Source organism: Scomber scombrus, chromosome 23 (assembly GCF_963691925.1).
Source record: "Scomber scombrus chromosome 23, fScoSco1.1, whole genome shotgun sequence".
Taxonomy (NCBI): domain Eukaryota; kingdom Metazoa; phylum Chordata; class Actinopteri; order Scombriformes; family Scombridae; genus Scomber; species Scomber scombrus.
In genome coordinates, this window is record NC_084992.1 from 17,788,722 (window position 1) to 17,805,535 (window position 16,814).

At 44.8% G+C, this 16,814-nt stretch overlaps 1 protein-coding gene across 1 annotated transcript in view; it reads right to left on the reverse strand.

The window, feature by feature from the left end:
• Positions 1-1,982: 1,982 nt before the first annotated feature.
• The window catches only part of efnb3b (ephrin-B3b), a 73,146-nt gene continuing 58,314 nt past the window's right edge, over positions 1,983-16,814 (reverse strand). Inside the window, exons 3-5 of the mRNA XM_062444999.1 lie at positions 8,568-8,660; positions 5,749-5,808; positions 1,983-2,419 (exon numbers count right to left, since the gene is read on the reverse strand). Of these exons, the coding sequence (XP_062300983.1) occupies positions 1,983-2,419; positions 5,749-5,808; positions 8,568-8,660 (590 nt within the window). The remainder of the gene's footprint in view (positions 2,420-5,748; positions 5,809-8,567; positions 8,661-16,814) is intronic.

Sequence of the window (16,814 nt, forward strand, 5' to 3'; positions counted from 1 at the left end):
TAGAGTTCAACTCCTTCAAAATCCGTTTTGGCTGTCGGTCCATCGCCTCCGTTCAGGCGGCTCAGACCCTCCGTTCAAAGAAAAAGGTTTCTCTCCTTTCACCAGCCACTCTTTCCATCCTTCCTTCCTTGGGATCCTTCATCTCTCACTCTTGCCGCTCCCATCCTCCCCTCCCCTCAGCTTCTTTTTCTTTAGTGTGCAATTCCATCACAGTCTTTTCTTTCCTCATCTCCCTCCCTCCCTTCCTCTCTTTCTTTTTTTTTTTTTTTTTTTTAAAGTTCTGCATTCAGACGCCGCTTTATTCCTCCTCCCCAGACAGTACTCTCTCTCTCTCGCCCTGTTCTTTTTTCCCTTTATTCTTCTTTGTCATTTCATCCCCCCCTCCCCCCACCATTACTGCCTCCCCCTCCTGTCCCTCACTTCTTTTCACTTCTGCGTTTCAAAAAAAGCGTTTGAAAAAAACAAAAAAAAAACTTTCATAGATGGTTCTACCTCAACACTTCCACAAACGAGGTCTAAACTTCAAAACTACAGCATAGTACAAGGAGCTATAAAAATATACACAGAGTTCAGAGACCCTAGAGGGGAGGGAGGGGTGGAGGGGAGGTAGGGTAGGAGGGAGTGAATGAGAGAGGGAAGAGAGGAAGAGAGAAACAACCTCTATTCGCCGGGAAAATTAAAACAGGGATTAAATTAATATACAACGCAAAGGGAAAAGGAAGAAAATAAGGTCGCTCTAAGTTGTGAAAGAAAAACAAAACAAAACAGCAGATAAAAAATGTCTAGCAACAGAAGTGTAGTTTAACAGAGTGGGTAAAAATAATGAAACAATAGAAAACAGAAAAAAACATCTAGAAATTATTTACTGGATATTCATATATATAATCTATAAGTGTTGATAGCGATAAAAAATCTCACTTTTTTGATATTCGCTCACTATTTTGTGTTTTGGTATTTAAGACAAGTCTAAAGAACGCACGCGTACGCACAATCACTCACACAAAGCGTACACACGCACATGAACTAAACCCCACGCACGCATATGCAAACTCATATGCAAACTTGCTGTACTGAAGCACACTAACTGCACACACATGTCTAATGTGGAGCAGCAGCGCCATAATTATTATCCAAGTCGTATGCACACTCGCACAGTCACACACGCACATTATTAAAATATACAAGATTCTGAGTGTCACCGTGACTCGATTGGCCAGACCTCTTCAGGCCCGGACATGTGACCGCCACCCCCGGCTAGTTGATTGGGTGAGTCCGAGGCCCCCCGTTTTCTCAGGAGAAACAAACACAAACAAACTAGAAACCTATTGGTGAGTTAGTGGCAGGGGCCGGTCTCTGGTTGGCTGATGGAGCTCTGAGGGGCGGGGTGGTGGGTTAGGCAGGTATGGCCTCTGAGAATCAGAGTTCATCGGCGCTAAGCGGGTTCAGGGGTATAGTTTTTTTTTCTTCGCTGTAGTCCTTTTCTTTCTCGTTTTTACATTTTTTTTAAAACATCACAAGTCCCGACGCCACATCCGTACTGCTAGAAAAAAAGTGTGTTGTCGCGCACACACACACACACAGACTGGCGTTTTGGGGACGACTCTTCTATTCAGCACGGTTGGGGCTTGTTTCGCTCTGAGTTAACAAGAAGGGGGCACTCAGAGGCTCTTGCCCATTCGTGAGGGCCTTGTTGAGAAGTGCTGTGTAATGGTTGCGACATCGCCCTTTACACGCACTTAGTGGCCCAGTTGTGTGAGAATGGGGTGGGGTGGTTTATTCAGCTAGAAGCACAACTGTGGCCCGGGGTGTGGGCTCATGGGGCGGTGAGAGGGTGTCCGAGGGACAATACTGGTAAGTATTGAGGGGTTCAGGGTGGGAGCTGTGATGGCGAGCTTTGCTGTGGCTTCATTTGGAACGGGGGGTTTGGTTGGTAATGGGTAGAGGGAGGTGGGTGTGTCCAGTCGGCCTGAGCAGCGACCGTCTCATACTTTGTAGTAGATGTTGGCCGGGCTCTGAGGCGGCATCTCCTGGACGATGTAGACGGGGTGTCCGTAGTCCCCGCTCACCTTCTCGTAGTGCGGGCAGTAGGCCGAGTCCGACGTCCTCAGCGGGATGATGATGTCGCTCGGCTCAGATCCGTTGTTGTTGGAGCTCGTCATGCCCCCGCCGCCTCCCCGCTTGGGGCTGGTGAGTGAGGACAGCGACAGCGGAGGGTGGTGGGTGTCCGAGTGCTTGGCGTGCCGCCGCCGGTAGCACACCACGCAGATGACAGCGGTGACTAGCAGGAGGAAGGCGGAACCTCCCGCGGCGCCGGCGATGACGGCGATGTTGGAGGCTTGGAGGGGCCCGTTCTCACCGCCGCCCTCGGTTCCCCCGAAGGTGTTAGGTCCTCTAGACTGGGTGGAGTTCCCTGCGCCGCCTGAAAGAAATCACAGAACGCTTTCACAATCGTGCTCCATCATCTACATCTACAATACCACAAGCTGTTTTCATTGCATCCCTTTGATTTCTAGACGCATATTAATCATCGTGAATATAGAGCAATAACACAACTTACTTTCACAACTGGTGTTTTCATGAGCTTTTAAATAAACATACCAGTCCTTATAGCTGTGTACCACAATAACATGAGTAATGGTGCTGGTTTAGCCTTGCTAGTGACTGCTGCAGAGACTTAACCCAGTGGAATGCAGTAAGTATGCAGCAAATCTCACAGAAGCTTATAAGTGGTCTCTTTGTTGATGTGATGAAGTGGACAGCAGTGCATATAAAATGGAGAGGAATGTCCATAGAGTCTGTGTGCGAGTATGAGTGTACTGTACAGTATATACTCTTGTGGATAGCCTGGCTAAGCCGCAGTGTGTATCAAGGTAACACACTCTATTTCCCTAACCTTAACAACTGTATTTACTTAGCATTACAGCCAGCCACATAAAGAGAACCTCCCCGCGCTGCTTCGACCGCCAGACCACACACTCCGCCTGCCTGCCGGCCTTCCTGCCTGCCTGTCTTTTTATCTGCCTGTCTGTCTGTCTTTTTTATCTGTCTGTCTGTTTATCAATCTGTCTGTCACTCTACCTTCTTGTTTGTCAGGCCACTGCTCCCTCTGTCTGTTGTGTGTCTGCCTGAAACTTAAGATCTTCACAGCCTCGGAGCTCACAGTTTTCTCTGCAGGAGGTTGGGTCAGAACTCAGCAGGTGACGATGGTCTGAAGGTGTGTGTGTGTGTGTGTGTGTGTGTGTATGTGTGTATGTTTATTGCATGGGGGGGGTGGGGTTGGTGGGGTGAGGCTCTGGCGCCGGACCGTGTGAATGTGTGTGGTGAACTGGTTAAGGCCGGTAATGCGAGTCTCTGCTATATAGAGCCTTTGGATTGGTCTATCATTATTCTTGGCACACATCTCTTTCTTTTTCTCCCTGTCTGTCTTTCTCCTGCGTCTCCTCCGGTTCCTCACCCTCCCTCGCTCCGTGGTTCTCTCTATCTTCGGGTTATTGTAGCAGTAATGACCTACCTTGCTCTGAGCTCAGTGCCTAGCAACACAAACACACATGAGGACACACGCGCACTAAGATATGGACGTACACAACCATCCGAGGAAACAAGCATCATCCCCCTGCTGCTAGGCCCCCCGTCGCTCCGGACTGACTGGGAGCAAAGCGCTAATGCCGGACGTCGATTACACCCCATTCTCCACCTCCTGCTTTCTTCCTCCCGCCATTAACCCAACATCCCTCATTCTCCATCTCCATTATGACCACCGCTTTTCACCGGATCTCTTTATTATATCCTCTTCCCTCACCTCTCCTCGTCTCGCTCCCCTTATTTTCCACCTCTCACTCCTTCCTGTGCTCCCTTTTTTTTATCATACAAGTTCAGACTTCGTGCCTCGTTTCGCCCGTACTCCCCTCCTCCTTTTTTTTTTCATTATTGGATTTCATCTTGAAAAAGAGACACCTGACAGGTCAGAAATTAAAGCAGAGGTCGAGGTGAAAACATAATTTTATACTTGTCTTCTATCTCCTTTTTCTTGAGTGCAATTTTCATTTAAAGGAGAAGCAGTTGGGGTCTTCAACACATTTCTGATGTGTTTTTTCAATAGTTTAATGCAAATTTCATGAATCAGAGAAGCATCAAACGTGAATCAGAGAATGTATCCATCAATAACCTTCACAGGAATATATTCAAGAGGATATGACATGAGTGCATAATTAATGGCGCACCACTGGAGTGACTCTGATAAACTCTTCCCACATAAGATGGTATTTGTCTATTAATGATTGAATTCCTTTCTTCTCATTCACGTGTACTCTGTGGTGTTTTATCAGCTGCTCTGGTGATAAAGAAGATGGTCACACACTACAAGGATCTCCATCTGGGCTCAAAATGGAAAAAGTATGATTACATACTATACACCTCTGCTCTAATCTGTACTCTCAGGGATCTCTGGTGGAGCGTCTGTACAAAAAGAAATGCTTTATCTACATTAGAATGGATGGCCTTTCATCAGACTTTATCAATTTTCTCTCTTTTTTTTTTTTTTTTTCCACTGCAGCTACTTTATGCAAATCGAATAAATACTCAACAACAGTGCCATTCCCTCTGGCAATCACAGATGAAATTCAGATGATAGGCATCAGATTCATTACAAAATCTGCCACCGACAGTCCAGTTTTGAGTTGACTCTGATGATTTTTGAGTGTATTCACATGAGGATTAGAAATTGTGACATAATCGCTGTCAGGAGTCAGAGCAATCATTTCAGATATGTCGTTAAGTGTGTGTTAATGTACTTGTCAGAGGAACTAAAATGTGTCAAATCCCTCATTATATGTGTAAATCAGTCTTGTGGTGTTATTTGTCTAACACACACACACACAGTAAAAATAATGCATACTGTTGATACTTACTTCACACATACTGTTCTCACCTATGTGAAGTATGGACGAGTGATTGGATAATGTGTGAATGCCCCAATTTACACATTTGGCAAAGTAAACTAACCACCAGCACCCCGAAAAATAAATGAAAAAAAGAGAGAATGAACACCACTGAGATTGAATGGTGTTCTTTCTCCTCCACTGAATGACTTTGAGGTAGAGCATGATTCTAGTCTCTTTCCATCTCCATCTCCTTGTTCTATTCCCCTTTTCTCTTTGCTTTTCAATTATTCTTTTCTTTCTCCTCCTCATGTGCCTCCCAATTCTACCCACTCTGCTCCGTCACTCCCCTATGTCTCCTCTTCTCTCTCCCCTCATCTTTCTGTAATTCTTATTTCTTTCCTTCTTTCTCAACGGAACTACGGAATCCAGGCCGCCCGAACTAATGACAATAATAACTCTCTGAAATGTCGCCGCCAGTCTAGCCCTTTCTCCTTCTGCCCTCTCTCTCCCCACTCTCTCTCTCTCTCTCTCTCTCTCCCCTGTCTCTTTCTTCCTCCCTCACTTTTTCTTGTCCTTCTCCCAAGGTAGCTATTATCCATCCATTCCCTGTCTGCAGCACTTAGCTCGGAGGGCTGGGCGCAGAGACGAGGAGGGTAAGGATAGAGATCAAGGGAGAGGGAGCGAGGGAGAAAGATATGGAATTAAATAGAGAGATCCACAGATGTCACCGCTGCACATTCTCCATCTGTCGCCTCCTCTCTCACTCTCCCCACTGCTTTTCCTTTCATCTACCAGTCTTTGCTTTTCCCTTCCATCCGTTTTGTGGATGGATACGTCGTGGATTATCTCCATTTGTTCTCCCGCTTACCTGTGTTTCTGGTGGTGGAGCGTCCTGCTGGCTCCTTCTTCGGAGGCAGCCCATATGGGCCTGTAGAGGGAAAATAAGGGTTGAAGATGAGCAGAATGGTAGAAATACTGAGACAACTTCAATCTTCTACAGCAGCCAAGGCTCTCAAAATTGGAACCAATAAGTGACATTAGGAAAGACAGGGCCAGCCAGAAGGAGGAATAGAGACAGAAGAGCTTTAATAAAGTCTTCCCTCCCTTCCATTCCCATAATAGGAGAGCACATATTGATTGGGCTTCAATGTTCAGCTTATGAGCACTTTTCCATTTGTTTGAATGAGAAACTAAAGAGAGGCCGTTTGTTGTTTTGGCCAGAGTGAATTTACACAAGGCCATAACGGTTTGTAATCTGTAGTCACTAAATCAGGCCATCTGTCTAGCAAGCCCTCAGTAATGGTGATGGCATTAAAGTGCGTTTATGCGACACATGCAAACACACACGCACATGTGCACGCGCGCGCTCACACACACACACACAGATGCAGCCATTGTGGAAATGCCACTCCTCATCAGTGAAAGAGATGGTTCAGAAAATACTAATTTTGTTTGCTTCTCAGCCATCTGGCTGACAGTACAGGCCGTAAGAATAGAGTTTTATGATACGACTATTCAGCTCTGCAGTTTATGTAACATTTTAAAAAGAGAGTGTGCTATTGGTCGTTGCGGCAGCAGGGGAGAGTAAAATAGATATGACCATGAGGCGCTTATGGATGAAACTGTACAGAGAACCCACTAACACACACTAGCTCACACCCTTACACACACTGTTCATACTGATGTGTGTGTGGGCATGCACAGACATCAACCTACACATACTGACATTTGGAAAAGTGTGAGGCTATTGGCTGGCGGCTCCCAGATGACAGTCAACCAAACAGAAGTTAGGGGCGGTGCTGTCTGGATCAATAGGAATTGCTGTGTGGTCAGCAGAGGCTAGTGGAGGGAGGTTCAGGCTGTGTGTGTGTGTGTGTGTGTGTGTGTGTGTGTGTGTGTGTGTGTGTGTGTGTGTGACAAAGACAGAGAGCAAGCAAGATAGATAAAGAATAAAATAAGAGAAGACAGGTCAATGTATGTGTGTGGGGCCAGGGTACAAGTGTGCACTTCGAGAGTGTGTGTGTGCTCCTCGGAGCGGAGCAGAGCGCCATATCTCATCAGAGATCACCATGAGGCGGCACGCTGCTTATTTAGACGACAAACAACACAGACGTGACCTTTCAGCCACATAGCAGATAAGGAAAGACAGAGGCAGAGAGAGAAAATAACAGAGACGGGGACTGAGAGGGAGCTGTAAGGAGAGATGGCCAGCATGCAAAGTGAAAGGGAGGGTGATGAGGACGGGGAAAAAGTGAATTTGAAAAGGAAGCGAGCAATGTTGCTTGAATGAAATGGGGTCAAAAAAAAAGAAAAAAGGCAATTGCGGAGGGCATCGAGAGGCAGTGAGGGAAGGACAGGGGAGAAAAGAGGAGGAGGAATGACACTGGGTGAAATGAGGAGAGAGCCAAAGGGAAAGAAAAGATGACAAATTAGAAAGATGTGTGTCGAGTTGTGTAAAAGTGACAGAGGGTTTGCATATTGGGGGGGAGGTGCAGAGGAAGGATGTTTTCATTGCCCATGTGGTGGAAAAAGCAAGGGGGAAGAAAGAAAGTGTGTGTGTGGTATTTGTATTGATGTGAGCTGACTATGCTGATGCTGTGTACTGATAGAGCGACAGCAGCACCACTTGGCTCTTTGCTAAAGAGCACCTACAATACACAAGGCCTGATAACACCGCATAGGCTAAAGAAACAGAAATAGGTGAGCGTGTGCTCGTGCGTGTGTGTGTGGGTGAGTTGGGGGTGGGTCATGTGAAGGACAGGTGCTTATTATGTGTGGGAATGCACAGGTCAGTGAAAATGCTAAAACGGGCCTTTTTCTGCTGCTTTTTTTTTTTTAAAGCATGCATGTGAGGGTCATTAAATGCGAATATTTTCCAAAACAAATTAGAAGTGTGTGCAACTACGAGTCATTAAAAATCACTGACTGTGTGCTTTAACACCGAGTCATTTTGTTATCGTACTTTAGCTGGCAGCTTTGCTGTGTGGCTAAATGTGTGTGTTCTGGTGTGTTTGCATATGTCCATATGCCTCAGGTTTGCATGCCTCTGCTCATGCATGTGCACGTGTCCTTGCGTGTGTGAGCTAATGTTCATGCCTGTAATGTATACATTGCCAAGGGATTTGTGTGTTTCAGTGTGTGGGTGTTTGAATGTGTGTGTCCAGTGTGAGTAGGTAGTAGTTAAAAGGCAGAGTGAGAGGGGAGTCAACAGGGCTCATTAGAGCTGACTGATCCCACACTTCTTCGCTGTTCTCACCACTTAACGAGCCTTAATATGCTCAGTGAGAATACGCACGCACAAAGAAGCGAGGTGCGGGTGTGCGTGTATGTGCATAGCATGTGTGCGCAATACAGATGAAGATAAGAGAGACGGTTTAAAAGTGGAAGAGGCAGCAAAGATAAGGTGCAGACTGTGTACCGTACAGATGGGAGATGATGTGAGATGCCGGTGGACTGGAGCCAATGTATGTTAGTCATAGTGTGTGTTAAGTGAGTGATAGTGTGCGCTGCATGAATGCCAATGTGTGTGCTTATGAGTGAGTGTGTGAAGATGAGTCCATGTGTGTTTGGGATCCAGCAGTTGTGCAGATGGGTGAACTCACGTGTGAGGACCTGAGACAAGAAGGTAGGAAGAGAGAGATAGCGATAGAGACAGGGAGAGTAAGAGAGTGGTAGGAGATGACTTACTCTGCCCCACTTTCAGGACCACCTTCATGCCTTGCGTGGCACACACTCCGCCTCTCATGCTATCCAGGCCTTGGCGAGTCCCATCTGACGTAGCTGGAGGGATGGACACACAAAATGACACAATTAGCAAAGTAGCAGGGTGGTATGTATATTATATTTATACATACACACATATACCGAGCACACACACACACACACACACACTGGAAACCAAACCGTTAAAGCCACACAAACTCTCTCAATCTATAGCCGAGGCCAACAATAGCTTCTATTCATATAGTCAACCATTCCAGAGAGTCAGCGAGTGACATTTGCAGAGGCAGCGATTTAAAACTCCACCAGAAGCTCTGAAATGTCAAACTACGAGGCGGCAGCACTTTAATAAGTCCTCATTTAGCAGTCCGCAGGAATTCATTAACACCCCCGCCGCACCGCATGGACTCAACCGCTTTCAGTCAACTGCAATTGCTGCTTGGCCTGGAGAAATAGCAGGAGAGGGGGGAAATCTAGAGAGGCATAGACTGGCTGACGGAAAAAAAGGGATGGTAATCCAATCAAGGGTGCATATGAAATAAAATGGAGCCCCTGAGACACATAATACTTTGTGTAGAGAGGAACTGGACCTGATTGGTTAGAATACAGACTGTGTTGAATGAGTTAAAGCTCCAAATACAGCCTTATTAGCTTTGCTTGTCTTTTAATTAAGCATATTTAAGATAAATATTTGATGTAAAAGCTGGAGCTGATGGGTTAATGTAGGCTATAAGGGATTTAACATGCATTTGTAAACTATTAGAGCTTTTATTGCACTGGAAAATGCTTCAATTGAATAAAAGCAGTAAAAATACAGTGTCAGATATGAGGGTATTTCAATGAAATGAGCACCATAACCTGCTCAGCAATCTAACAAGTGTGTTCCTAGTGAATCTAGGAGGGAGGCCAAAGGAGGTCAAACAGCAACTGACAAAAAGCATTGGCAGTGGGGTATGTGTATGTGCATGAATTCCTGTTACAGTCTAACACTTCTTAACATAAAGCATGTCAGTAAATGCATTACAGATCACTGGTCTGCAGGTCGCAGAGGGTGAAGGTAGAGGGAAGGAACACACAGAGAGATTCAGGACGGAGGAATTAAACAGTAAAAGTAAAAGGAAAGAAATATGGAGATAAAGAGACAGTGTGAGAGGGGAGAAAAGGTAAGATGTAGAGAAAGAGGAGCGGGTCGAGGAGATGAGAAAGACCTACAAAGTGAGAATCACACCTCTGCAGCTGCAGTCACTCTCAATTATTTGTACACTCATCACTCGCAGCCTTTGTCTGTGAAGGAGATGGACGTTTTAGCCACAGTGGTTAGCAGAAGAGACAGTAAACATATTCTTCCTCTCTCCACCAACCTGACCAAACACCCCTGCACACACCACCCGTCTATCCTTATTTCTCCCATTACAGCGCCTGGGGCCAACCCTCACCTCGTCTTCTAAAAAATATATCTATATATATATATATATATATATAGATATATTTCTCTCACTCTCTATATATAGATATATATATATAAAAAAATTTCCCCGCCACATCCCTTCAGGCTATAGATTAGCCTGTCTGAAGCGAAGCAATGAGGGAGGGATGGCGGATGATGGCTCGACGAGAGAGCGAGAGGGAGAGGAGGGATAGAGAAAGGGAGGTGTGAAAATGAGGCAGCTTTAATTCTAACACCTCCCTCTCTCTCTCTCTCTTTCCATCCCTGCAGGATGCAGAGTGTGAAAGGAGGAGGAGGAGAGTAGCAGACGGAGGTCAAGGCGAACAGCAGTATGGTGGGAAAGCCAGGAGACAGGGATGGATGATGGGATATATAAAGAAGGTTTAAATAAGGTGCTGCGCAAACTTTGTCTATCTTCAACTTTTCTACTATTTGTTGTTTTACAAAATAGTTTTAGAGTGTTTTTTTTGTCTGTGAGACATGCTTCTGCAATAATTTCAGTACAGCAATGTAGGAGACTCCAATTTATTTTAATGAAGTTCATGATAAATGGAAAGTGTGGCAAATTAAGTACAGCTCTAGTTTTACCGAGGTTTAATTGAGTTATTGAAAATGTGTATTTTTCTACATTTTTTGGCTGCTTAGATGTCATATTCATCTTGTAGCAACATGTTTTGATACTCAAAGGAATGACAGTTTAGGTTTCACAAATAAGAAAAATAGTCTGTAAAAAATAAAAGTGGATAGACTACTCTTCACTTTCCAATCAGTTCACTCCATCTCTGAGAATACTAATTTCATAACTCTCACATTTTCTAATCAATGTATTGTTATACAGAACATTATGTAGGTTTTATACAAAAGCTTCCACTGTTTACCCAATCAAATGTGGCAAAAGTGGAAATACACAACAGAAGTGCCGTCCATGTGGGAAATATATTCATACTTTCTGTATGATACACACAGAAAATAGAGTTATTTTCAGTATGTTTGCATCAGTTTTTGTCATGTACTGTGAACCATGTACATTCTGACAAAGGTTGAATTAAATATAGAAATGCATTTTCTGTTTCTATATGTGCGACTGTCTCCCTTATAAATAATACAAAATGTCAGGAACTGGCAGTTTGAGCATTCAGATTCTGTGCAGAATATCATTTTTTATTAAATCCTGAACACAGATTTAATAATTTAGCAAATTAACTGAATGAAACTGCACTGATTTACACATTTTCAACATCATTAATTACATATTCTTGTCCTGGGGCGTTGTATATGAAAAAAATATGAAAGAAAATATATTAAACGTATTGTCTCAATTATCATGAATTATCTTTAAAACATCAAAACTGAACGTTCATATACAGAATAAAATTAATTTTTGCATGATTTTCTTGGAAACACTGGTATGCATCTATAAGAGACTTTAAATAGCAGCTTAAGGAGGTGACATAAGAGAGGTTACAGGCGTTTACCCTCCACTTCAAACCAGGACAGAGCTGCAGAGATATATAATAGGAATGTAATGGGCTGCAGGGCTAAAACTGAATGCAGTAGAACTGATTGGAAGAATGGAGGATGCAGTAAATACCCTCAACTGGTCTTAGAGAGGAGAGCGGAGGACTATGATTTCTGAGAGTAATAACTCCTGACATGCGAAGGAGGACAAGAAGGTGACGGGAGACGAGGGAGGTGAGGACGACGAGGGCGAAGAAAAGAGTGGGGGTGGGGGTGGGGGTGGGAGGGTCGTGCAGAAAAGCCGGGCAGGGAGACTGATTGCCTGTGACAAGCTGTTGGTGATATGATGGGGACAGGAGACTATGTGAGACGATAGAGATGACCCAGGGCCCAGTGGACGGAGGGAAGAGGAAGGAGGAGGAAGATGAGATCGGTGGAGCGAGGGAGGGGGAGAGTGATAGAACAGATAAAGAGTGGAGAAGTTAAAAACAGAAAGTAAGGAAAGAGTTTAAATGACATGATAGATAGCAGAGAGGTAAAAGACTCTAATGTCTCCATTATGGAAGAGTGGAGCCTGTAATGGATACAAAGAAGAGGGAGAGACAAAAGAGAGACAGACTGAGAGCCATATTGAACCAGAAGAGCTTCCACAAATGCAATTTTGCAAATGTGAGCTATTTTTTTTAACATCATAATCAACAGGTCACGAATATCACCAATTTTTTGGTTAAAATAGTGGACAGTATCACGGCAAAATCCTCTTAAATCCATTAGACGTGTTACAGGTGCCACTATTTCTGTGAATCGCAATTTCACAGGAGCAAAACGAACAAAAGAGATCACACAGCTGCTTTGTCCTTAGATCGAAAATATTCCCTCCCAATCTCGGTTGCTAAACACCGAAAGTGACGCAAATTTCCTCGCACTTCGGGGGGGAAACAATATCACCAAATCAAGGTAGAAATAATCACAAAGCATCTGTGAAATCCCGATGAGAGACACAGATAAGAGGCAAAGGGAGGAAAGATGGAGAGATGTGGGATTGGCGTGCCTAAAAATTTCCCCACAACGCTTTAGGGAAGACAGAGAGAGAGAGAGAGAGAGAGAGAGAAAAGAGTGGGGAGGAGTGTATAGAGCAATTTGGGATGAGATAAGAGCAGAAAGGAGGAAGAACAACTAGAGAGAAAGTGGGAGACAGGGGAGAGAGAGGAGGGATGAGTAATTGAGACAATGATCAGCAGTGATGGGGGGGATGTGAAGCGCCAGAGGACAGAGGAGAGGAAGGGCGTCGCTCCGCCACCCTCGTTCGACAGGAAGACAGGAGGGAGAGGCGGAGGAAGTGGAAAAACTTAATTAATGAAATAATACCGCAGTCAACCTCAATCAGACTGCACAGCACCGGGGCTAGGCACACAAGGAGGCAGGCAGCCAGGCAGGGAGGAAGGCCGGGGGAGGAGTGTGTATCCAAGTCCATAGAAAACATCACGGAGTAGATGAGAGTTTTTCTCTGTGTCTCTCTTGTTATTACCAAGGTCAGTGCCGGGCCAAACCTCTTCTCTGCCTCCATTATCGCATCTCAAGTTTGCCCACAGTTACGTAAAAGTAGACTCCGACTTCACTGGAGTCACATCACACTTTGCTCGTTCGATTCAGGGACTTCAACTCCATGTCTGACATGCGTTCAGCTCCGTATTAACTGTCGCCTACTGCAGCAGACTATGCAAAGCTACTGCATTTGCATGAAGACGCAACCTCAATGTTTACCCTCCCCACTCTATTGCTTCTCCTCCGTCCTGTGGTACATTTCGCAGCCCATGGTTATATATTCTGCACATGCTGAGTGACAGCCGGCCTCCCGCAGCAAAACACTTGCTCCTATGTGAGCGATGTGAATTTGCGGACATGCTGATGTTGTTATTCCCGTCACGTCGCGCTGTCTAGTTTGGGACACAACTCACATTTTTCTCGGCTCAAAAGTCCCCAAGAAGTGTTGTTTTATTACCCTGACTACATATATCACTGGCTTAAATGGGATGGTGGAGTGATGTTTTAGGAAGTGGACACACGTTTTAGGGGTGCATTTGTGATGATTTGAATAGTTTGTTAGGCATTAAAAAAAAAGAAATCAGTGTTGCGCCATAGCCTAATCGTGCAGAGCTGCTTTGTTGAGCGGCCCCTGTGTGCTAAATCTAGTTTGAGATGATGTATATTACTCAATAAGTGCTTCTTTAATGTGTTTTACTTGTGGATGACAGGAAACATAATGCAAAGACAGGAAGGAGACTCAACAGGAGCCCACAGCTCAATTTTCCCCCAGGGCCTCCAAGCAGATTAATGTCACTCAAGTTGCAGCTTTTTTATGATAGGAGAGATTGAGGTGGAGCTGTCTAAGTGCTGCCGTTGCGCATAAATACTGTATGTGTGGCTAAGCTAGTACAACAGTCCAAGCTAGCTACTGTAACACACACACACACGCTTAAATTACACACGCAGGCCTTGAGCGTGAAGTGGGAACATCTTTTCTGATGACAGCTAGATTAAAGGGAGCAAAAATGGGAATGTGCATGTGGCGTGCGACAAAAAAGCAGATTAAACAACAAACCCGATGAATAAACAAGCAAGCGAGGGCCAGGGAGGAACAAAGCTCGCTCGCGCTGTGCTGTCTCACGTTCCACGCATGCACACACACACACACACACACACACACACACACACACACACACACACACACACACACACACACACACACACACACACAGCGGCGCCCCCGCTAGCCTCTGGTGTGTTGTGGTGTCTCAGCTGCGTCATGGCTGTGTCAGTTGGACGAACGCAATAATCACGAATGCAAATGTAACGTGAAAGACACAAATGCAAGTGGGTGTTTGGCTTTGCTCTGGGCACACTGGTGTGCATGCTATGGCGGCGGCGGTTTAAGCGTGCGAGTCTGCATGTGTGTGCGTGTGTGTCGATGTGTGTGGAAAGTGTTCCCATCTGTGGAAATCAACCTAAAACCAATGTGTTGCTTCACAGCAGCTTTGCCTTTAAAATCCTCCTTTTAGTTCCACTTGTTTGGCTTTTGGACCACACTCTCCAAAAAAAAAGACCACGAAACTAAGTTTGTCGCTGGAGTGGATGGGGAAGTGTGTGTGTGTGTGTGTGTGTGTGTGTGTGTGTGTGTGGGTGCAGAAGGGACTTGGGGGGTTGAATTTACCGTTGCCTTCCTGTTTAAATTTGTAGTCACCACTCTCCAGAGGGTCTATGAGCTCCATGTGTGTCATCTAGATGATGAAGAGCATATAACCTGATCCCCTCTCCCTTGAGGCGAAGCTGAAGGATTCATTCTCTCTCCCCACATCCCAGCTCCCCTCCAAAAATCCTGCATCTCACCATCAAAATTCCCTGTAACTAAAAACGTCTTCATAAATCTCCTATGGCGCTTTTATAACCTGGCTATGACGCATTAACGAAGCTATCACAAGCCATTACTTCGTCGCGGCGGCAAGAAGGGGAAAAAGGCATTAAGTTGTGTACTGAAACAGAACGGGCATTATTTTAGCTACCCCTCTGAAAAAATAAAAAAATACACCAGCCGAGTATTATTTTCACTTGCATTCCACCTCCAAACAAACAACACACCATTACTTCCAACATAGCATGAGGTTTTCCAAACTTGTTTTTCTGCAAATGGTGCAGGTTTTCTGTTCTATTGTTGCAGACAAAGGGGCCTTCTGTTGAATGTGTTGTGGGAGCACTTGATTTACAAATAGGACCAGCTACAAACAGGGAGAAGACAAAGATGTCTGCGTGTTTGGTTGCTTCTTTTTTGCACGGTGACATGATGGTAGGTATGCGGGTTAGAGACAGGACAAGTATGATATGTGTTTTTCACATGAGGTCATGCAGTAGTGTGACGAGAAATGTTGGCTTGGTAAATATAGAAAGTCGTGCCCAAAATTCCTGATTTCTACTGATGTATGCCGCTGAATGCTGTGCTTTCACTGACTAAAATATGACATTTAAGGATACTGCGGTTACTATGGTGACTAAATACTGCTTGAAAATAAACTTTTTTGTTGTTTTTAACCGAAAAGAACATTTAATCTAACCCATGCAATGCTGAAAGGGTAGATAAATCAAATTACTTTAGTACCTAAAGTGCATGAGCAAATTAAAGCCGTATTTCTCATTTCTGCTCGCAACAAAATTGGTTGATTTCTGATGGGAATTCTCCATAATTTATATTCTGTAATAATGATTTAAAATGCAGACAAGTATGACATTTAGGTCGAAACATGCTGGAATAAAAGTAAAGTTACTCATGCAATCGTTGACGTTCTACCTGTTTCTTACCAGCTCCAGTGCGTGAATTTGTGTGTGAGAGAGAGAGAGAGCCAGAGGCCATAAGACCTTGGACAGGCCAATGTTGGGAGCCAAGTCATGGTCACAGGTTAAACTCACATGATGTGTCACATGCTGACAGATATATATATATATATATATATATATACACACACATAAAAATGCAGGAATCTTACACAAGCCCCCAGTTTCACACACGCCTTCACAGAGACATTACCTCAAAATCCAGACGTCAGCTCATGCACGCAACTCACATACATACACACACGATACACCAGGAGAAAATAATCTCAGTGTCTTTGCTTGTGTGCGGTTGATCTGGATGACATTTTAATTCTCAGCAGTTATTCGTTTTCCATCCTTCCTGTTCTATTACAATCAACCCTCCCGCCTCTTTATTCGCCTCTCTCTCTCTCTCTCTCTCTCTCCCTCCCTCTGTCTCTCTGTCTTTCGATGTCCCGTTTGCTTGGAGGGTGGGCGACTCAGAATCACATCGTATTAACCTCCAGCACCAAAACACACACACAACAAACTAGGCCACTGCACAGCATCCACCCTCTACCCTCCACCCTCCACCCCCCTTCCCCTCCTCACCTCCCTCCTCCCATCGCCCGTCAGAGTTCCAAAAAGGACTAGAGTGAGGAACGCACCTGATCTCTACATCTGACAGACACACAAACACACACATGCATGCTGAGAGGGAGAGTCTGATTGCTTGTGACACATCCGCTGCCATTTTATGGTTCAGTTCTGAGGCTGAGACAAAAAAAAAAAAAAAAAGAGGCCTGAAAAATGCTGCTGTTTTCTGTCATGTTGTGGTTAAATCCATATCATGACAGCTCTGCTTGTTCCATACTGATAATCCAGTTGGGTACTGTCATGTTATATGTGTGTGCACGTGACAATACTTGTGCACTCCCCTGCATCTAAATGTTTCATGTAAGTGTGCA